The following is a 22719-nucleotide window of genomic DNA, read 5'->3' on the forward strand; positions in this document are numbered from 1 at the left end:
AGCGTTAAAAGTATTACCAGTATTACGGTAATTCTGAAGCTGGATTTCAGCTCGCAGCTCCCTGAGCTGCGAGCAGAAAGCCGGCGTTAAAGGTACCGTAATAACGGTAATTACGCGCACTATTACCGTAATAATGGTAATAGTGCGCAAGTCACGTTACTTTTGCGAGTAACTCTCACAATTGAATATGCCCCATTGAATTGCGCATTTCAGTAGAAGTGAAAAATGCGTCCCATTAAATGTTTATTACGAGAGTCGTTCTCTGCCACCTCAGAGGTGGTGGAAAATCCACTTGTGGGGAGAAAAAGACTCTGCACTCTCAAAGCAAGAAACCACCCCTAAAGGTGCATTTTCAGCCTCTTTATCTCATTTAAAACTCAATTCTATGAAAAAAATCAGATGTGTTTCTTATCATAAATCACTATGGCAGACAATAAGAAGAAAGTTCATCATTGTTTTTTTTTTCTTTAGGCTGAAATTAATTGTAACATTGTCTCAGGAACAGAATCTGGGGTGATTGATACACGTGTTAGTGTGGTTTAGCGCTGGCCAAACAGAGGCGCAGAGTCTAACGTGTTCCACGATCTTCACCAAGAACCTCAGCAAGGCAGGATGGACTTTTGCAGCTGGGAACACGCAGGTAGTTAAGAATTGGTACACTGGCAGTAGCAAGGTACAAAATCAGAGTGCTGAAGGGAAGTCCAATAGCAGGCCGGAATCTGGTACACAGGCATTAGCGCAGTACAAAATCTAGATCCGAGAGAGAGTGGTCAAAATGAACAAAGACTGGTACACAAGGGGTTAACAGTCATAGGCACTATCCAAGAAGAAATCACGAGGTCAGCAGCAATACAGCATAACAGGGAGTCAGTGTGGGTATGAATACCTGCTGCTCTGACACAGCTATAATGTCAGAGTGAGCTTTATATAATCTGCAGGTTTGAATATGCCACCTCCCAGCCACGATCATGTGACCGCCCGAACCAGGAAGTGCTGACCTCTGTGCAGAGGCAGAGTAAATCAGCAGCACAGGAGTATGGAGCAGATAAGTTTTGTGAAAGTAATATTTCATGGTTCTGAATTTCCATGGTAAACACAATCAAATGGCACATGATGTAATGAGCAGAGTGGCTTTAGAACGCCCCTCTGAGCTCTGCCTGGAATGTGACATCCTCCTTCTCCACCCTCTGCTATCACATGACATGCTGCGAGACTAAGAGCCTGTGTCTGTGTAGCAGACTGACTGTGTCGGTGTCTGGCAGACATTTTTTGTTTGCCAAACAGAGATACTTTGAAATTACGAAGATGATTTGTAGAATGATAGCCAAGAAAAATTACTATCCCAAACATACTTAAGAGGTACTTAACTTGCTATATAAAGAAAAAATATTCTATGTGGGATTGTTGCTTTAAAGAATCTGTTCTTGAAAATGCTTCCAATCCCTCAACTCCCCATTCAGCAGTGCAAACCTTAACACCACCACAGGTGGCTCAAAACATTGTTCTTCCCCTTAAAATTGTGGGCAGTTGTGCAAAAAACGACACAAAATTGCCATGAAACTTCATATCCCAAACCTTTCTCACTTATTATTTATTTAATTTATTTCTTTTATATGCATAAGTGTATCCTAAACCCCATTAATCCGGCTGCATACATTTGGCAGCTAAGTTTACTAAGTGGGCCTAAGAGCACATATGAGCCATAACCTACTACAATCAGTGATTTACTCTTATTTTCTAAACTGCACCAGAAAAACTGTATAATTCAAATCAATGATAGAGTTACAGTAGGAAAACTCTGTAATAACTGCATGATCTTACACCACATACATATATGAGGGGACACTATTGATACTGTACAGAAGCCTTAAAGAACATGAAAAACAAACTGTTTATACATTACTATGCTTGTATGTCTTTGGATAAATTGTGTGGGATACAGTTCATTCTCCTGGTACCATAGCTTGTTTTTTTGTGAGCCTTGTGAAGTTTGTATAATTTCTGAGTTGCTTTTAGAAGCTGAAAAAATGTCTTATGACAAAATAACTTGTGTGTTCTCCTCCAGTGATATTGTGAATGAGATGGGGAGATTTTCTCATTGTCACAAAACAGTGCAGCAAAGATCACATAAAAACGTTTAATCCTAGAAAGTGACACATACAAGAATGTGCAAACAGGTGTGTTCAAATAACAGCAGTAGGAACATTTCCCTTCACTATTTGTTTAATTAGAAGGTGGCAAACACCACTGTAAGTGAGTTGCAGTGAAAATATGTGTGTCACGGAAACAACATAAGGACGAGACCTTTTAAAATAAAAACACACTGTCTTAGCAAACATAACAAACAGCAAGGGCTGCACCTTGAAAGGGGAGTTCAGGTAGGATTCCCCCTAAGGGACAGGCAGAGCCAGCTCGAAGCACTGTACAAGCTGTGCACTGGCATAAGACCGCAATACATAAATGAGGGCATACGTCTACAGGTATAGTACCCGTCTAAGCACCATGCCACCACAGACAGCCATGCAGTCACAGACAGGCACTACAATAGAGACAGCCCACTGCACCATGCAGACCAATCACAGGACACGCTGCCTGTTCTCTGGTTAGTTGGCATGATGTGTGCAAAGAGGGGTAGTCAAAGAGGTAGAGACAGATGCCAGGGGAGCAGTCAGCAAGCGATACATGTGGAGTGGGACATGGTAAGGGGGGCACCACCAGGAAGATAGGAAAAGGGGAACTCTGGGGTGGGAGTGGGTCACCAACAATGCTGGGTAAATGAATAGATAGCTGGAGGAGTAAAAAAGAATATTACATGGATAAAAGAGACCTTTGAGTATAAAAATAGGAAGGCTGGCGATCATTAAGTGGAGAAAAGGCAACACTGAGGCATAGCGCCCAACATTTGGGAACCCGACACAGGGCGTGGCTGTGTCACGATGGGGGTGTGGCCACATCTTGATGGGAGATGCTTAGTGCTTATGAAGTGCTAGCCTGCCCTGTACTGTCCTCCCCTCTCCTCCAAACACTATCATTACCGTGCACACCAGAGCTATGCACAGCAGCAGTGGTCAGACAATACCTCACAAATTTCCCACCCGTGGAAAAAAGCTGTCCCAATCAGGATGGTCGGAATGTATGCTGAGGAGAGAAAAGGAAAGAACTGGGGGGTGGGGGTAGAAAATAAAGAGCTGGGGACCATTGATAGCTCTGGGTGAAGAACAGATATGATTAAGGGTGTAAAATTAGCTGAGGGTAGTAAAGAAAGACCTGGGGGAGAAATGTGAGAGCTAAGGTATGACAGAAAGCACCTGGATGAGAAAAGATGGAAGCTATAGGGAGAAAAGTGCTCTGGGTAATGGATAAAGTTCACTTTGGATGAAGATACTTGTAATAGAGACTCATTGGAGATATTAAAGGAGAGGAGGCCATTTTTAAGCTTATTTTGTGCCTAAATTTCTTTTGTACTTGATTTTTTTTACATCTGCAAGGACATAGATGAAATAACACTCATACACTCCTCCATATTTTATCATGTCCCTCTCCCTCCACAAATGAATCCAATGCTTCTGTTTGTCTCCTAGCGGCCAACAGATGAAAGATTGCGGACTCCTCCCTGGGGTGTTCTCAAATATGCGAACTGAATGTATCATGTATGGAGCACATGGAGAAGACATATTCTATCAGATTGGAGCATGAATTTGGTGATATATTGACTTAAATAACCAGTTTTACCAACCAGCAAGGGTTGATCTCTCCTGACAACACCTTCACCTTCCATTGTAGTCTCTCACAAATGTCCACCCTAGAGTGCCCTAACCTGCGTTGTGCTTACATGGTGAAGTGGTCTTTTGGATGCTGCCTGCTCCATTTTTTTGCTCTCAAGTGTCCTCCGTTGACTTTCCCGATTGTTAACAACCTCATATCAAACTCATTCATGCATTAACACTGGTGTTGGTGTTTAAACTACCAAAGGACAGTGCATATCCGGCCTAAAGGGGTTGGACACCCCCCTGATCAGTTGGATGATCTAAAGTCATAGATTGGGGGAGACAGTGGTGGATGACATTTCTGTCACTTTATTGGATGTGAGGTGACCATGTGACACTCCCATCCTTTAACATGATGCCCTCTTTCGCCAGGAATGCCCTCTGCATCAGTCTATCCATCTCACTGGTGATAATCTATATGATTTAGTAGTACCACTTCTTTAAAAACCTAGGGTTCACACAGAGACAATGCATCACTTCTAGCATGTTCCAGAGGTCCTTAGTCTTTAAATAATACCTTTATTCTAAAATAAAGATAGCTTTTTTTCTCTCAAACAGTTCAAAACTCAAATGTATATTACAATCATACCTATTTATGTACATTTTTGTTTAATACACAGATACAGATGTTTAGTATAGCAATGTGATTATTGATACTTACAGTCCCCTTCGTATCCACACAGACAGGGTATAGAAGTGAATGTCCTTGCTAAGAACAGACGTTACAGCCTCCTCAAAATGCAGTTCTCTCCCCTCACACGAGTCCAGGGCAAACAAACTGACCGAAGGTTCGGCAAACACCTAGAAACAATGCAATAACAGTAGAGCTGTAAGCGGTTTGACAAAAAAAAACAACACAATATAGTGAATGTAACATTATATCTCACAATGATTCTCTGCACACTTGAAAAAACATAATTAATGTGCAAATTGAAAAGGTTCCAAAACAATATGTGAACACAAAAAAGATATTAGGGGTGTGGTGGGATTGTGTTTAACAAAATCCTTAGGAATCAGCAAAATAAATAAATAAATCATGAATTCTTTGCTACATGTATAAACTCCAGTGAAATAATTAGGAAAAGCTCCATTACATTTTGAATGGGCTAGTTACAGAATACTCAGATATCTGGACACCATGCTGCTGGAGTCAGGTCTATTCCAAATGATCCTGCTTTTTTATTGTGTAGGAGTCCCCGGTAGCGTTAATTGTCTTATTATCACATCAATAGAGATTTGGAAGTGATTAAATAAGTTGTTAATTCATTTATTGACACTGTGATTACGTTGAATATCTAACACTTCCACTACAATTATATTATTTAAATAGTAGTAAGCTTTCAATATTAAGTTAAGTATTAACAAATTAATTAACCACTTTATAAAAGACTTCTGATTTTATTTATTTTTTTAATGTGGGCTAAAATAATTTATGCTGCTGAAAACTCTGGGGATATGGAAAAAAGGATCAGTTGATATTCCTCCACTCCAACTCCAGAACTCCAAAACCGTTTCCAAATGTCTCAATAAATGGAGCTTTTCACATTCATTTCAATGAAAACATTAGCATATCTGTTAATATCCAATTGAAATAAATGGTCCCATTCATTTCAAAGATTGTACATAAAAGTTGTATAAAAGTTATTTTTTTCATCTTACTGGTTTTGGACTAATCTTCAATGTCTAACCTGTGAAAACATTTTGGCGATTTCAAGATCGATCCCCCTTGTTCTATAATGTACACTGTGATCTCAGTGGTTTCAATGTTCAACAACTAGCAACTTTCTCAAGAGGTTTGAAAAACTGGTGATTTATAGGTCGGTTTGCCCTTAATGATTTACAGCCCTTGATTCTGCATATCGACCTTTAGTAGATTACCCCCTTTGTGGATAAGAATAACTAAATCATACGGGTATGAGTCCTCTCACAAATTTCTCCACAATTGTCCCTCTTCTAACTACTTGTGGGGGCCTTTCCCTGTTATTTAGTATTCCCCACCCCCCCTAAGTGCAGTCCCACTCTATCTATTATAAAGGACACTACCCCTGGACAATTTTAGAAGTAAATGGGGCTTCAACTTCACACCTTTTTTCATTTTCAACCTGCACAAACCCTGCTCATTCTCATTCTCCTCTAGGCACTGCGTCCTGGAGATTGGAGGAAGCAGGGCTGTATTGGGAGACATAGTCATGAGACTGGAGTTCTCCGTAAGGTAATATCACACAAGCAATTACAAAGCTTCAAGCTTTTAAGTGCTTAAATGGTAAAGCACTAATATATGGTAATGAATGGAGACTCAGAACTATCAATTGTAAAGCATATAATCGCTAGTTCTAAGTCTCTATCCAATATTCTGTAGCCGTGTCCTAGAGATTAAGCACCACACTTATAAAGTGCTAATCGCTCATGTTACATTCCTCTTAAAGGACTGCTCATTACAGCCGTTCCTTCAGGTGTATAAAACATCTGTGTTAGCAAGAAACTAACTGGAAATAGACATCACATACGGAAAGATGGAAAGAAGATACAGTATATATTCAGCGTACTTCATACACATTTTACTTTTGTTTCACCTGAAGCCCAGGGGAAGGCTAGGATGAGGGGGCAGGGGGGCATATGCCCCCCCCCCTCCCAGGGCTGGTCCCATAGTGGGCTACCTTGGGCTGGGTCACAGGGCCACCTGTCTTTTTTCCTTTAAAATGTTCCTAATAGGCTGCTGAGTGGAGTCTTGCCCCCCGGGCTAAAATTTGAAAGCCCTCCCCTGCTGAAGCCTCTTGCACATGGAGAGGAGGATCGAGGACATTCGCCTCCACGTACAGTACAGTAAGGGTGGGCACGCAAGTTAGCACAACCCTTATATATGTGTCCTAATTAGAGTTATATAAGTTTCATGTGTCTAATGAGAGGCATATCTCCTGTACGTCCATAAGTCTGGTGCAATTTTTTCGTATTGAGGATGATGATAACTTACATATCTTTGGTGCATCTGTGCACCCCATTTTATATTAGACATATCTTATGATACATGCAGCTGAAAATACCTTAAAGACGCAAGTGTGCAGACACGTTTTTGTTTATATACAAAAGGACGTCTTATGTGCAACTAAATGAGCCCCAAAGACAGTAACTAGTTACTAGTTTCTCTAACTTTGGATAGAGATGTGGTAAATCCCAGTCATCTGGTTAAAGTGTCCTATAAACAGTGGAAGCTATTTACAGAGCACAATGTGAGCCACAAAACATCTTGGTTCTGCACCTATGTGCTTGGTGGCCTTCTTAGCACACATACTGGTGCACGGCTCCTCAACACACTTCACCAATCAGAAGCTGCCAATGTGGGAAAACACTTCTGATTGGCTGATGGTGAAGGAGAGTCCCGGGTACTTAAGCTATAGACATCAGCCAATCGGTTGTAGTCATTTTTTAATAGAGATTTGTTTGTGGTTTCTCATTTGATGATGATGGATGAAGAAGATGGAAAGAAAATTTTATTTTGCAATCGGAGTACAACAGATAAAGAGAGAAGATTGTTTTTCTATTTAATAAAGTGGTAAACAGGAGTTTAGGATAATTTTTATTTTACAGAAGTATATTTTAAAATTATTTACATGCCTTTTTTTTTTCACTCTTATGTATTTCTATAATGGGCAGCGGTTTAAAGGAATTGTTGTCCCTGTACCTATCCAGTTGCTGTCCAACCACAAGTTACAACATCCTCTGCTGGCTCATGTCCCATCCCCTCTTCTTGGCCTTTCCTCTGAAACAGGCTAGTGCAAGTTGTCACTCAATTATTGTTATAGAACTACAAGTCCCAGAATGCCCTTACAGACACAGTCTCTACCATTAAACAGGCCCTTCTTGTACTTCTTCTGAAACAAGCTTAAGTTGCTGGAATGTTTTGCTGGGACTTCTAGTTCTATAACATCATTACAGCCACGGGTTGCATATCTCAGTCTTACACAACGAGAATTCAAGCAAAAAAAAAGCTGACTGACTACACAGATAAGTGAGGATTATTATACAGCAGAATGCACATGAACAGATGCACACAGACGTCTTACATAATCTATTGGCTTGATGTATTTGATCTCAGCTGCGAGGCTCCCACATGAGGCCAAGTCTGGGAAATGCCCCTCTTCTAACACACACAGGTTATCACATGTGTCTGCTTGGTAACATAGCAGCCAGCTGAAAAACACAATCCATTGCACCAAGACATAATCATTATCATTAACACTAAACATTACTGGTAAAGAAAACTGCATGTAATATATGTCAGTTCAATATGAAAATCAAACATTAACGTAATTAATGAAAGTGCAAAACATGCACCTCCCGCCAAATCATTTCACAAATGCACCCGTATTTATGGGAGCGGACATGGATTAGCAGGTCAAGATGACAGCATCTATGGAGGTACAAAATGTAATACGTTTTGCTAGGAGGAGTTAGGTGGGTCAGAGATGTTCCTAACATGAATGTGCCGTCATATGTATCCTCATGCAAAAACGAGATTTAATTTGACGAGACAAGATTATTTAATTGTAATACTTTTGTTTGGAATAGCCTTGCACCTTCCAGGTGCAGCTTATACGGGAAGCAGAGCAGTGGTGAACTAGTGCCGCACACACCCCCCTCTCCAGCAATGCATGGGAGTTTTAGGAGGTGGAAGGAGAAAAGGGAGAGCCAAGCGTATCATAAGCACCAGGTATGCCCATGGTGTTATGATCAAGCCCCCATTGTGACGTGACCACACTCGATAATGTGTGACCACGTCCATTGTGATGTGACCACACCCCTTTATGTGCACGCTGTCCAATTAAATTTGGGAGGTATATTTGCAGAACAGTGAAGCTCTGCCTGACCCCACGCTTTGCACTTTCATAAATTACTTTTAATGTTTGATCTTTTACTTAAATGTCATTTAACCCAAAGGTCATGTAATAAACCTCATAATACATAAGATGATGTAAAAAGCACTGTTATTGTTTCCCTGCTGCCTCATGATGGGAATAAAACATTTGTTAAAGCTATTTATAACACAGCTGCTAGCCAAGCAGACTGGAAGCAACCTTTATCATACGAGTCTGAGAAGACAGTAGTCTGGAGTCAGGAAACCACTGCACTCTCATCCCTAGCCTGGCTCGTTCATTACACCAGTCCTTGGTAACACGAGGCCGAACTGTCCAACCACAGATACATTTATCAAACAGTTAACCCTTAACATGGCAGAAAATCTGATAAGTATAAAGCAACTCCTAGGATAATATTTTCCTAACGTACCCCCTTCCACCTAGCGGGCTCTGTGTTGACGCTTTCCCAGGACTCCTACGCTTCTCTCACAGTCCTAGCCAATAACCAATGAGGGGGCAGTGAGTGATTGTAGCTTGTGATTGGTTCTCCCACATAACCCCCCTGCTGCCATTTAAAGTTGGTTAACAAGAGGCCAGAGGGAGGCGGTCATCTGATGAAAACATCTTCCTGCATGTTACTGCAGCTTTAAATAACAGCAAACTACAATTAGTGACCATGAATTTAAAAAATGGATGAAGATCAAACTATAGATTAGCCTATCCCCATAGCAAGCACATTGGTAGTGGTTCGCTACACGGGAATCCTAATATCCCAGAGAAAAGCCCTCTGGACTTTACTTTAACAAAGCAAAACACAGATATTATATTGTTTACAAATCATTATCTATATTACCATCCTCTTAAGACCTTGAAGGACTTGGGCATGAATGAGGAAAAGTCACATATTTCTTGTGTGAAATCCACAGAGTCGCCCTGGAAATTGCAGCTGTCAAATGCTTTAATCTACATAAAAAAAAAGAAGAAAATGTAAACTTCTTGTAACGATGATTCTAAAATTTGCACTATATAAATCAATAGGAACTACTGAAACCATGAAAAGACAACAGACCTCACATGACATAATGCAAACACTTGTTCTCTACGTTACCGTGATGTTACACTATTTTGAACTTGTTTTATTATTACTTATATTTTCTATAATGATTTCATTATGTGAGGCAACAAGGGAATTAACCTGAAGGTGAGAATAGCTTGCATTGCATAGTAAGAAAAATGCGAAAAATTCAAGATAGCTAACTGCATATGTCAAATATGTTTATCTTACATTTATTTTGCAGAGTTTCGTAGAAAAGCAGTTGGAAGGCTTCTGGTTCAGTTCAAGTTTACCTGTTGCTTACGCACAGTGGGGGCAGCCAATTTATCTATCTGAGCAGATATTGAAGACAGTGCAGCCTATCAAATTGTACCCTAGTGATATCACTAGTTTCAGGTGATTTGATAGGCTGCATTCTTTAATGGTGATTGCCAGGGCCGTAACTGGGGCTGTGCGACAGGGGCGACTGCCCAGGACGCAATGCTGAAGGGGGGGGGGGGAGGGGGCGCAATTTAGGAATATTTTAGGTTAGTTTGGTTAAAATTGAAGGCTAGGGGGGCCGCATTTCTCTTGCTCGCCCCAGGCGCTAGATTTCTAAGTTACGGCTCTGGTGATTGCTTCCACTGTGTGAAGACAACAGAGACTTTTTAATACAGATCCAAAGATCGGTGAGATGTATGCAGGCTATAGCAGATAGCGCATATTGTTCATTAGTTTCAAGTCTCCGCCCTTGTCTCACGGTAAGACTGGCAGAAAAGCAAATGTCTTACTACCTTAATAGTCATACCAAAAGACAAAATCATAGGCCAGATGAATCTAAGTAACATAATAAATAACAAGATGCTATTTTGTAACAGGTACATAGCAATAATAGTTTGTATACATTGTTACACTTGTAATCTGTGCTTGAGCTGTTCTATTTCCTGTTTGTCTAGTTGCTAAAATACATAGTTGAGATAACTAAGCTTCAGAGAGTAATGAAGAATCCACTCAAACAAGAAACACAACTTGCACAAATGTAAGCACAACATATGTCTACCAGCATGATAGAGCTACAGAGAAATGATTGCCACTTGCTAAATCCTCCTTAATCTTTAATGTCTACAAAAACTCCAACATCGTGACAGCTGCCTCAAAACCCTGAGCAAGTCTACAATATACAATCTGGTTAAGATACTGCCAGTTAAAACTCTATCATTCATTACAAAATAAAAACAAACTCAAATGACCACATAAATATACTAGAGCAGTGATAGACAACAGGTGACCTAGGGCAGCATGAATCCTGCTGAGCCTTCATCTGTCCCACTCCTAATCCTTCACCTTTGTTCCCCACTCCCCGGTCATTTACCTGCCCCACCCCCAGTCCATCACTTTTGCTCCCACCCCGGTCTTTCACCTGCCCCACCCCCAGTCCTTCACCTTTGTTCCCCACTCCCCTGTCATTCACCTGCCCCACCCCTGATCCTTCATCTTTGCTCCTCACCCCCCAGTCCTTCACCTGCCCCATCCCCGGTCCTTCACCTTTGTTCTCTGTTCCCCACCCCCTGGTCCTTCACCTACCCCACCCCAGTTCCTCCACCTTTGTTCCCCACCCCCAGTCCTTCACCTGCCCCACCCCCTGGGCTTTCACCTACCCCACCCCACAGTCCTTCACCTGCCCCACACCCTGGTCCTTTACCTTTGTTCCCCACCCCCTGGTCCTTCACCTGCCCAACCCACAGTCCTTCACCTGCCCAACCCACAGGCCTTCACCTGCCCCACCCCCTGGTCATTTACCTTTGCTCCCCACCCTCGGTCCTTCACCTGCCCCACCCCCTGGTCCTTTACCTTTGTTCCCCACCCCCCGGTCCTTCACCTGCCCAACCCACAGGCCTTCATCTGCCCCACCCCCTGGTCCTTTACCTTTGCTCCCCACCCTCGGTCCTTCACCTGCCCAACCCACAGTCCTTCACCTGCCCCACCCCCTGGTCCTTTACCTTTGCTCCCCACCCCCGGTCCTTCACCTGCCCCACCCCCTGGTCCTTTACCTATGTTCCCCACCCCCCCGGTCCTTCACCTGCCCAACCCCCCAGTACTTCACCTGCCCCACCCTCAGTCCTTCACCTGCCCATTCCCCAGTCCTTCACCTGTTCCTAAAAATTGCAGCACTTGTTCAAAATGCCTGCTAACATGTTATTAAAGGAAGATGTCTGTTTACCTTATTCAGATTAACGGTAATAAGTGGTGCTTTTGAAAGTTAGAGGGCCGCATCATGTGGCCCCCGAAATGTAACAGGTTGCCATCACTGTAGTAGAGTGTGTCTATGTTAAGAGGGTAACATTACTACCCACCCCCACAATAGAGGTGTTATTGGTGGAGATAATCCCACTCCATGGTTAGATAGTGAAGAGGTTTTGAAAGCTGATACTACAACCAACCAATAATAAGGAATAAAAGAAATTTAAATGAAGTAAACATTCCTGAACCTTGACCAATTATAGAAAGACCCTGCAGGACAAGATTTCTGGTTTAGCTGGATTGGTGGCCAGGTCAGGGGCCAAAGGTCACACCCCACTCTGGAAGCACTATCTACAAATATTCCAAGATAACAGTATAAAATCGGGGTCCTGGGCCTATGTGCTCACAATAACCCAGTCCACTGTGACTCTTTTATATATTAATGACAATATCATATAAATATTAATCATAAAATGGTTTTGCAATAAAAAAGAATATGATCATTTGAAAGCTTTGTACAATTTATCTTACACCTGTGTCAGAGGAAACATCTTCTGCCTATAAGACTGCCCACACAGCATGGAAAACCCATTTAAGCTTGGTGTTGGTCTAGTAAATCCTACGGATAAGTTTGAGCAGTACCCACCAATCTCTGGTGCTAGGCAAGTAACACAGGATACCTCACCCTGCATGGCTTCTGTCTCTACTCATGTACAAAGAACTCTGACTAGAGAACTGCCAGATATCAGTGGCGGATCCAGGGGGGGGGCGATCGCCCCCCCTAGCAGACACTTGCTGCCGACGGCTGCACAGTATGTGCAGGTCCGTCCAGCCGTGACAGGCAGGGACAGTGTGCTGCCCGGCTGCTCTGATTGTGTTTAAAACACAATCAGAGCAGCCGGGCAGCACACTGTCCCTGCCTGTCACGGCTGGACGGACCTGCACATAGTATGCAGCCGTCGGCAGCCTAAGATGTTAGAAAGGGGCGGGGCCTAAATCGCCCCCCCTAAATCGCCCCGGCTACACCAGTTTTCTAGATCCGCCTCTGCCAGATATTCTGATCTTTTGAAAAAAAAGGACCAAAATTTTCGGAAGCTCCTCATTGGCACTTAAATAACTATATACTGGCTTAGACACATAGGGGTATATTTACTAAACTGCGGGTTTGAAAAAGTGGATGCCTATAGCAACCAATCAGATTCTAGCTGTCATTTATTTAGTGCATTCTACAAAATGACAGCTAGAATCTGATTGGTTGCTATAGGCAACATCTCCACTTTTTCAAACCCGCAGTTTAGTAAATATACCCCGTAGCCTCAATATATATAAATAAATATTTCTGAGATAAACTAGAGGACTGGGGTTCAACTTATAGAAGTCATGTTTCCGCCAGTTAGGATGCTCATGAAACATTAATTCTTGAACTGTGCGCTTTGCATTTGTCATACACAGTATACAGTAAAGAGGCAGAATGATCACATTCTCAGTGAGCCACTTGTCTCTCTCCTTAAGTCGAAATTAAAAGGGATCCCTATTTCACGTGGAGCCAGAATAAACAATTCCTCACTAACTTAATGTCCAGTGCTCCCAATACGAGTTCTTTAGTACGAGAAGAAAATGCCACTTACCAAGTGTTTGACTTCGTTCCGTCCCAGCGGCTCCTGAAAATGAAATGAACCTTTTATTTCAGCATCTTTTTTTTTATTAAGGTCTTTACTGATAACTAAAAAGCTTTTACATTGAGATACAGTATTAATCAAATAGATGAACTGACAACCAAATTAAGTTGTTATATTTATGGCTCTAGTGATATACTCATAACGTTTGTAATCTTAAAAGTGGCATTCTAAATATTAAAACACAGTTCTTATTAAAATAAACTTTACTGGCAATATATTTAAGTGTCAGTCATGTAATCTACTCTAAATTTTAGTAGAAAAGTTGGATAAAATAATGAAAAAAAACAGATTTGTATCAATGAAAAAAAACACAATTTTTTTTTTTATTTTAATGGGAAAAACAAACGATCATACCATGCCCTGATATAGCTTGCTTTAAAGAGAATATCACAATTGTTTTGGTGTTCTGTTAGCACCGTTCCCACAGATCTATTATACAAGTTTTATACCCTTATAGGAAGTTAGGCAAGACTATGCTTATCAGGGCCATCTTTTCCATTGGGCACGATGGGCCGGGGCCCCACTGGCAAGGGGGCCCCATAGGCAGGGCTCTTAATTAGAATAAATAATCCTGCAAAAGAAAAAACCTGCAAAAAAACCCTTCAAGGGTCACTGAGCAAGTACATCTATCTCTATATATCTATATATCTGTATCTCTATACATATATATCTATCTATCGCTCTCTCTCTCTCTCTCTCTCTATATATAGATATATATATAAATATATATATATATATATATAATGTATATGTAGGGGCCCCAGTGCACTGCTTTGCCCGGGGGCCCATAATGTTGTTAAGATGGCCCTGATGCTTATGCTACCTTACGGTAACTCCTAGCCACTAGTTTTCATGACCCTGTAGAGCATTACACGTCCCAGCATGCTTTGTGACAGGTGCAGTGTTCTGAAGGCGATTCTCCTGTATCTGTGCAGAGCACATACAAATTTTCCGCCCCTCTCTTGCATTTAAACGTGAGCTGGTGACAGGTGATGTAAAAACAATGCTGTGGGCGCTGGAACAGTTCACAATCCTATCTAACATGGGAAACTATGGAAATATGAGGCATACTTCAAATGTACTAATTGCCTATATAAAGTGGAAGCAGCCATGTTGTGTGCTAAATTCAGGACGTTCCTTACGGCTATGTGATGTCGCTAGTTCCAAGTGAACCATTACAAAGCCTGGTTCACTTCACAAAAGTCCTGTCTCCGCTTTGTCTAGAGGATGAGTACAATTTTAGCTTTGAAACAATTATTTTCCACTACTGTAATAGATGATTTCCAGAATCTGCAGTGTTTTTTTCTCTCCTAAATGTCAGTAAATGAGGGAAGGAGGGTCCACAAGAACTGGTCAAACAACATTTTTTTTATATATTATTTCAACAGGTGACTTGTGGCTGTAATATGTGAGTGATGTCTTTTTAAAACATAATCAAGCTTTAAATACAAAAAAAAAAACAATCCGATCCAACTCACCAGAAGAACGGGCCTAATAGACATAATTGTACTGCTGCTGCCTCCCCAGTCCATATATGATTTGTATCTGCCTTTTTCCAGTATATATTGTTCTCCACAGAAATGCTTCTCCTGATACGCCACCCACCTAACACAGAAACAATGCCGCAGAGCGTTATGGCACAGTCTATTATACATAATAAAGCTTATTACTTGTTGTCAGGATAAAGCATAAATCTGATATGCTGAAATAGAATATTGGATGTCAGGACCCAAATAAATGTTTGCATGAATACCTAAATTCACCTGATGTTCAATTCAGATAAAGGTGTGACTAAATGAGCCCAGGAACAGGTAATTGAGTTAGGTAAACCCTTTGTGCAGAGACCAGCTTTAGATATGCAGATCAGACATCCATTGTATTTGATCATGTATTTCCCTAGCTAATTTACTTCCCTTCAATAGGTAGTATAAACACAAACTAACCCCTAGGTGTAAATTAGAGAGCTTGCAGTTATTTACAAGGGATAATTCATAACTGCAGGGTAAATAGGTTGTATCAAATGAATCCATTGATAAGCTAGTGTAACAGTTAAAGACGCAGCGTCTGATGTAATGGTGTTTGGAGGTTTTTACATCCCAGTGTGAGGAGATAAGCCTGCCACTTTTAGCAGCTTTCAGGACATAGCACTGTTTGCTTGTGACACTTGAATAGACTTGTAGGTACCGCTCAGCATGTAGCCTGGCTCAATGAGGCCAGGGGATAACATAGCCTATATGTAATACTGTATAGACAGAAAGAATTCAGTTTTAAAATATGCCACTTAAAATCAATAAAAGCAGAGATCAACCACCTATTCCTCAATAGCATGAGGAAGGGCAGCTCATATGGTAAATTAAGAATTCTGACCCACAGAGAAATGAAGAAAAGGAGTGGAAGCTCTGCGAATGCCCTGTACTTAGGCATGTTTGATATGACAAGATGAACCAAGTCATAAGGGATTTGTTAATGATAAGATTGGATCGATGTAACGCTGTCCAGGACAAATATATCACATTGTAGAATTGGTTAATAAATCAGGCAACAGGTAAATTTGGTTTGAAAAGGTGTCCCAGGACACAACCCCGATTAGCATTAACCCTGCCCCTGTGAATGCCGCACCCATTTGAGGTTGCTTAAAAATCTGTGTTCTGAGGGAACAAATTGTCAGACTTTTGGGGATCAATCTAATTTGAAGGACTGTCCATCATTTCTGCCTGCCCCAGGCATACAGATTATTATATGTAAGTAATGCTCTGTACGTTATCTCTTTTATTTTAAACTGTTTTGCTTGTTATGTCAAATTTATTATTTGTTTATTCATTATTTTTCTTTATATCTGTATGCCCTGTACCTTTTGTATATTAAATCTAAAATTTAATAAGTTGCGTCCTTGATACTCTAAAGAATCCATAGCCTGTGTAGAAGAGAGATTGCTTATCCAGGTTACCCAGTGTGTGACTGGTTGATACATTTGATTAACAAGCTGTGTGTGCTTGTATGTACATTTGTGTAACAGTCTGGAGGTGTGAAGAGTTAACCCTGTGGGTGCTGGTGTGAGTCTTGCTAGTTTGTGGAACTAGGAGCCTGTGTGCCAGCGTGGGACAGTATATTGGGGTCCTATTGCCCATAACCAATAGGTGGTGGCTGTACCTGAAGTGTCTGGGGGGTGTGAGAGCGCTGTGTTTGGGGGCGATTCCGTAGGTCTAAGAACCTGTGTGATAGGTGAGAGAGACTGCGGGCTGAAATCGTGTGTGACCTCATACAGCAAACACCCCAACGTCACGGCAGCTGGGAGCGCGTTCGTGACAAATTGGTGGCATAGCGGTGGGATGATTTAATTTCTTAGAGTATTAAGTGCATGGTTTAAGCAATTAACCCTTGCACTTATAAACTGATTGTAACCTTGCGAGGAATACAATAGTTTTACAAGGACGAAACTCAGGGCTATAATTTTTGAAGACATACGTGCAAAGCAGTTCCCTTCCCTTCTCTCTTGTTTTTCTTTTCTATCTTTTATTTTGCAAAGTGACTGCAAGGATGGCAGCTGCTTACAAGAAAAAAGCCAAAGAAGTTTTAATTGCCCTGTGTGAGCAGCGAGGTCTCGACTGGACAGATAAAACTAAAAAGGAGCTGGTTCACGCATTATTGGAGGATGATGCAAAGAAGCAATGTGATATGGAACCTGAGCTGGGGAGCAAGACAGACCCAGAGGATCAAGGTGTGGATAATGTCACTGAACCAGAGGATCCAAGTAGGTACATTTTCATAAATCCAAAGAATCCACTTGTCATGATGAGTATGGCAGAGCTAATTGAAGAAGCTCAGCTGCGAGGTTTCTCCTGCCACAACAAGACACGCAGGGAGATCATCGAACACCTCGACTGGGAAGAGGAAAGCCCGATACATCCTTTCAGCGAGTATCGCATGATGGTCCTTATTCCGGGCTACACGATGAGTCTTATGGAACGGCTGGACTACCTGGAGGAGAGTTTTGAATACGCTCAGGAAGAGGTATCTTTCAGGGGTGGCCTTCATACCCCATTCTGGCTAGATCAGTGTCGCCGGGTGGCTGACGAAAGGCAGCACCTGCAGCAGCTTCTTTCACAAGCTGGAGCAGTAATCGCCCAGCCTGTAGGGGTGGCCCACGAGGAAAAGGTACCCCTGCCAGCTACAGATAACATGGAATATGCTACCGAGATTTTGCATCCAGAGGCCCCTTTTAATCTGCTGGGGGAAGATGATGATGCTAGCAGCATACTACCAGATGCTGCACAGAATTTGCTATTGGAGGAGGCTGATTTTAAAGAGGACATAATTGTTGAGAAGACTATTTCTGGGGGAAAAATGGAAGTGCCTGAAGATATTCCCACAAATGTTTTAGTAGTTACTGATCTTGGATGGTTAAATTCTCAGTATGTTCCCGCAAATGTTGTTCCTACTATCTCTAATTCTGTTACACCATGTGACTCAGCCCAGGTAGTATGGGATAATGCTGAACCTGCCAATGATGTGACTTTGTGTAAAGAACCTGAACTGTTCTGTAATCATTTTGCATCTGGTGCTGTGCGAGTGAAATGTGATGATGAGAAGCTGATACGTGCCAGTGTTAACTCTGGCAATTATGATGATTTACGGGAAGAACCCGAGGTGCCAGGATGTGATAAGGAAAGAGAATGTCTTATTGGACCTACTGCCTATAATGAGGATAATGTCAATAACAGTATTGTGTTAGAATCCAAACCTGTTTTTACACTGACATCTTGTCATGGGATAGGGACAGCGGACATTGTTATTGCAGATGTTGGCATTAATACTGGTGTAGATAATATGCTTACTAGAAATGGGACAGATGACAATGTGATTAATTCTGTTGTGCTAGAGAAAGACAATGTTTCTACCCAGGTAATGTGCTCGGAAGATGCTGTACCAGGTAACTGGGAGGGAGGGCAGAGTGAAGATGTATATTCTGTGCCTGAACCAGCTGCATACAGAGCGATTGAGCATGTGGGGGAGACACATAGTCCTGACCAACGGGAAGTAGCGAGTGACAGCAATTCTTACTTTGTTGCTGGGACCTGTAGTTCGAATGTTCACCACTCAGATCTACATATGAGTTCTGACCATTCGTCTGAGTTTTCCATAGAGACAAGGGGGTCAGTTGGTAGCCCACACTCACTTAGCCAGCCGTCTAACAGCTTAGAGGAGATACATGAGGGGCCCATACTCCCGGCTACTCTACATCCCCAGATAGATGAGTCCAAGGGGGAGGGGAGTGTCCTGTTATGTAGGCCCCAAGATAAGAAGTGCATAGGGTGTCCCACTGACAGGGAAGGTTGTAACTGGGGAGCAGGGCAGAGTAGAAGTAGGTATTCTGCTGTGCCAGCCTTAAGGGGTTCCCATTTAGAAGTACAGTATCAGGAATTCCTGGCCATTTTTCCCTCAGGCTTTCACTTAGAAGACATGAGGATTAGAGACAAAGTGCACACTGTAACAGGGTTGGTACACGAGAACGTGATGCAGGCCCAGACCAGCCAGAAGCAGTGGTATGATTCCCCTGCCAGGATGATAGAGAGAAATTTTCATAATAATCGGTTGAAGGCTCATAATGACAGTGAGAGCCAGCTAGCAGCTATTACAGTGGACCCAGGGGGAAATTAGATGAGATGATCTTGGGCATTGACCTGTCAGTCAATGCCCATGCCATCTCTTGAAGGGGGGAGATGTCAGGATAAAGCATAAATCTGATATGCTGAAATAGAATATTGGATGTCAGGACCCAAATAAATGTTTGCATGAATACCTAAATTCACCTGATGTTCAATTCAGATAAAGGTGTGACTAAATGAGCCCAGGAACAGGTAATTGAGTTAGGTAAACCCTTTGTGCAGAGACCAGCTTTAGATATGCAGATCAGACATCCATTGTATTTGATCATGTATTTCCCTAGCTAATTTACTTCCCTTCAATAGGTAGTATAAACACAAACTAACCCCTAGGTGTAAATTAGAGAGCTTGCAGTTATTTACAAGGGATAATTCATAACTGCAGGGTAAATAGGTTGTATCAAATGAATCCATTGATAAGCTAGTGTAACAGTTAAAGACGCAGCGTCTGATGTAATGGTGTTTGGAGGTTTTTACATCCCAGTGTGAGGAGATAAGCCTGCCACTTTTAGCAGCTTTCAGGACATAGCACTGTTTGCTTGTGACACTTGAATAGACTTGTAGGTACCGCTCAGCATGTAGCCTGGCTCAATGAGGCCAGGGGATAACATAGCCTATATGTAATACTGTATAGACAGAAAGAATTCAGTTTTAAAATATGCCACTTAAAATCAATAAAAGCAGAGATCAACCACCTATTCCTCAATAGCATGAGGAAGGGCAGCTCATATGGTAAATTAAGAATTCTGACCCACAGAGAAATGAAGAAAAGGAGTGGAAGCTCTGCGAATGCCCTGTACTTAGGCATGTTTGATATGACAAGATGAACCAAGTCATAAGGGATTTGTTAATGATAAGATTGGATCGATGTAACGCTGTCCAGGACAAATATATCACATTGTAGAATTGGTTAATAAATCAGGCAACAGGTAAATTTGGTTTGAAAAGGTGTCCCAGGACACAACCCCGATTAGCATTAACCCTGCCCCTGTGAATGCCGCACCCATTTGAGGTTGCTTAAAAATCTGTGTTCTGAGGGAACAAATTGTCAGACTTTTGGGGATCAATCTAATTTGAAGGACTGTCCATCATTTCTGCCTGCCCCAGGCATACAGATTATTATATGTAAGTAATGCTCTGTACGTTATCTCTTTTATTTTAAACTGTTTTGCTTGTTATGTCAAATTTATTATTTGTTTATTCATTATTTTTCTTTATATCTGTATGCCCTGTACCTTTTGTATATTAAATCTAAAATTTAATAAGTTGCGTCCTTGATACTCTAAAGAATCCATAGCCTGTGTAGAAGAGAGATTGCTTATCCAGGTTACCCAGTGTGTGACTGGTTGATACATTTGATTAACAAGCTGTGTGTGCTTGTATGTACATTTGTGTAACAGTCTGGAGGTGTGAAGAGTTAACCCTGTGGGTGCTGGTGTGAGTCTTGCTAGTTTGTGGAACTAGGAGCCTGTGTGCCAGCGTGGGACAGTATATTGGGGTCCTATTGCCCATAACCAATAGGTGGTGGCTGTACCTGAAGTGTCTGGGGGGTGTGAGAGCGCTGTGTTTGGGGGCGATTCCGTAGGTCTAAGAACCTGTGTGATAGGTGAGAGAGACTGCGGGCTGAAATCGTGTGTGACCTCATACAGCAAACACCCCAACGTCACGGCAGCTGGGAGCGCGTTCGTGACACTTGTCTATGTGTGGTAACAAAAACTATTTCATTAATACAGAATGGTCATTGCTTTACAGACATTGCAATCTAGCTTTTGTAACCTGGAAAAAGAGCGTCTCCTTGTGACCTTGGACAAGGTCACGGGGAGGTGATTCTGGGATTTGCATCTGATTTATAAAATGCTTAATTGTTTTAATGTTTAAGACTTTCACCTCTCTGTACATCTCCTTTTCTTATTAAGACACTTCTGTGTATTAGCAATGATCCGCCAAGCATCATTAACAGGAAATACGCTATAAAGCTTAATAACAAGAAAACAAGCAGTGGCGTTTCGTCACTCTGGAATCACAGCCTACAATACCACAGGGCCCAGATCAAAGATGAGATGACTCAGTAAATATTGGTATGCCCTACGTCTTTGAGCAAGATATTGACTTGACTTTCATACCGAACTGAGAAAACATTTATTATTTATGAATCCTCACCCAATGATCAGAAAGGTGCTATAGGTGATATAACTTTAATTACTTGGTTGGCTTTTACTCTGTGACACTGGGCAGTGACTGCACAAATCAGTAAGCAGCAGCCGGCCAAGGGAACAGAAAAAACCCAGTGCTGGAATGGAAAGAGTATTTCAGGGAATGTATTTTACGTTCTTTGTGAGTACAGCATCACTTTATTAAAATGGAAATAAGAAAACATCACATAATGACTTTGAACACTAAGAAGTATACTTACTAAACTGCGGGTTTGAAAAAGTGGAGATGTTGCCTATAGCAACCAATCAGATTCTAGTATTTATTTCATGCATTCTACAAAATGACAGCTAGAATCTGATTGGTTGCTATAGGCAACATCTTCACTGTTTAGTAAATATATCCCTATGTGCATATTACAATTTAAACATATGAAATAGAAATGGCAAAAGACACAAATTTCACAACATAACCTACATTCGTTCATACATTGAGATAAAATGCTACAAGGTTATATATTATTTGCAGACAAGTAGCCTAGAAAAATTCCAACTTTTCTTTAACGAATTGTTGCACAACTATAGTTAAAGCCGCACTGCCACAAAGAAAAAACAATCTGTGTTTTTCCTTCAAGCTGTTATAAATCATTTACAGATTATCATGTTACCACCATGGCAATCATGGTCACGTGACACACCATGCAGTGAGCAGAGAGGCTTAGGCGTGCCCTTCTTGCTAGCATGCTCAGTCACAGCGAAATCCCCCGCTAGCATGTACACGAGAGGGGGCTCTGAGCTCATTTACAGCTGATGGCACAGGTCCCGGCTGTATACGAATGCTGGGACCCTGTTAACTAGAGCTAACGGTGGGGGTCACAGGGAAGGGCCCCTTCAGAGTACTATTATTGGAAAGGGAGGGTTATTTAAAGTGGAAACCTCCTTTGAGATGTTCACTATTCAGGTTCCTTCTTAATACATCACTATTATAATTTAAACCTCACAAAGTGAAAGAGATAAAGCTGAATTAAAGCTGATTGGCTGCTAATAAGGGGAGAAACACAGTATATTCAATAAAGCTAAGCATTTGACATAAAGTTAAATCATAGGGCGTTCAAGCTAAAAAAAAACCTGATCCCCAGCATCCCCTGCTTAACTTCCTGGTGAAGTTTAACGCTAGACATTTACTGTACAGGACTGGCTATAGGCAAATGGGAATACATCAGATATAGTCTGTGCATGTCACCACAACTTCCTTGCAGGTGAAGCTCCTGCAACTGCCATTTTTTGTTAAAAGTAGAAGATAAGTGTTAATAACTTGATAAAATGATAATGT

The 22719-nt window shown here is 41.6% G+C and overlaps 1 protein-coding gene across 1 annotated transcript in view; it reads right to left on the minus strand.

Annotated features, from left to right (window-relative positions):
- CRYBG3 (crystallin beta-gamma domain containing 3) overlaps window positions 1–22719 on the minus strand; it is a 164694-nt gene that overhangs the window by 15518 nt on the left and 126457 nt on the right. Inside the window, exons 14-18 of the mRNA XM_075197033.1 lie at window positions 15052–15178; window positions 13523–13555; window positions 9474–9583; window positions 7829–7955; window positions 4429–4568 (exon numbers count right to left, since the gene is read on the minus strand). Of these exons, the coding sequence (XP_075053134.1) occupies window positions 4429–4568; window positions 7829–7955; window positions 9474–9583; window positions 13523–13555; window positions 15052–15178 (537 nt within the window). The remainder of the gene's footprint in view (window positions 1–4428; window positions 4569–7828; window positions 7956–9473; window positions 9584–13522; window positions 13556–15051; window positions 15179–22719) is intronic.

The sequence above is a fragment of the Mixophyes fleayi genome, chromosome 2, assembly GCF_038048845.1.
Source record: "Mixophyes fleayi isolate aMixFle1 chromosome 2, aMixFle1.hap1, whole genome shotgun sequence".
NCBI classification, from domain to species: Eukaryota; Metazoa; Chordata; class Amphibia; order Anura; family Limnodynastidae; genus Mixophyes; species Mixophyes fleayi.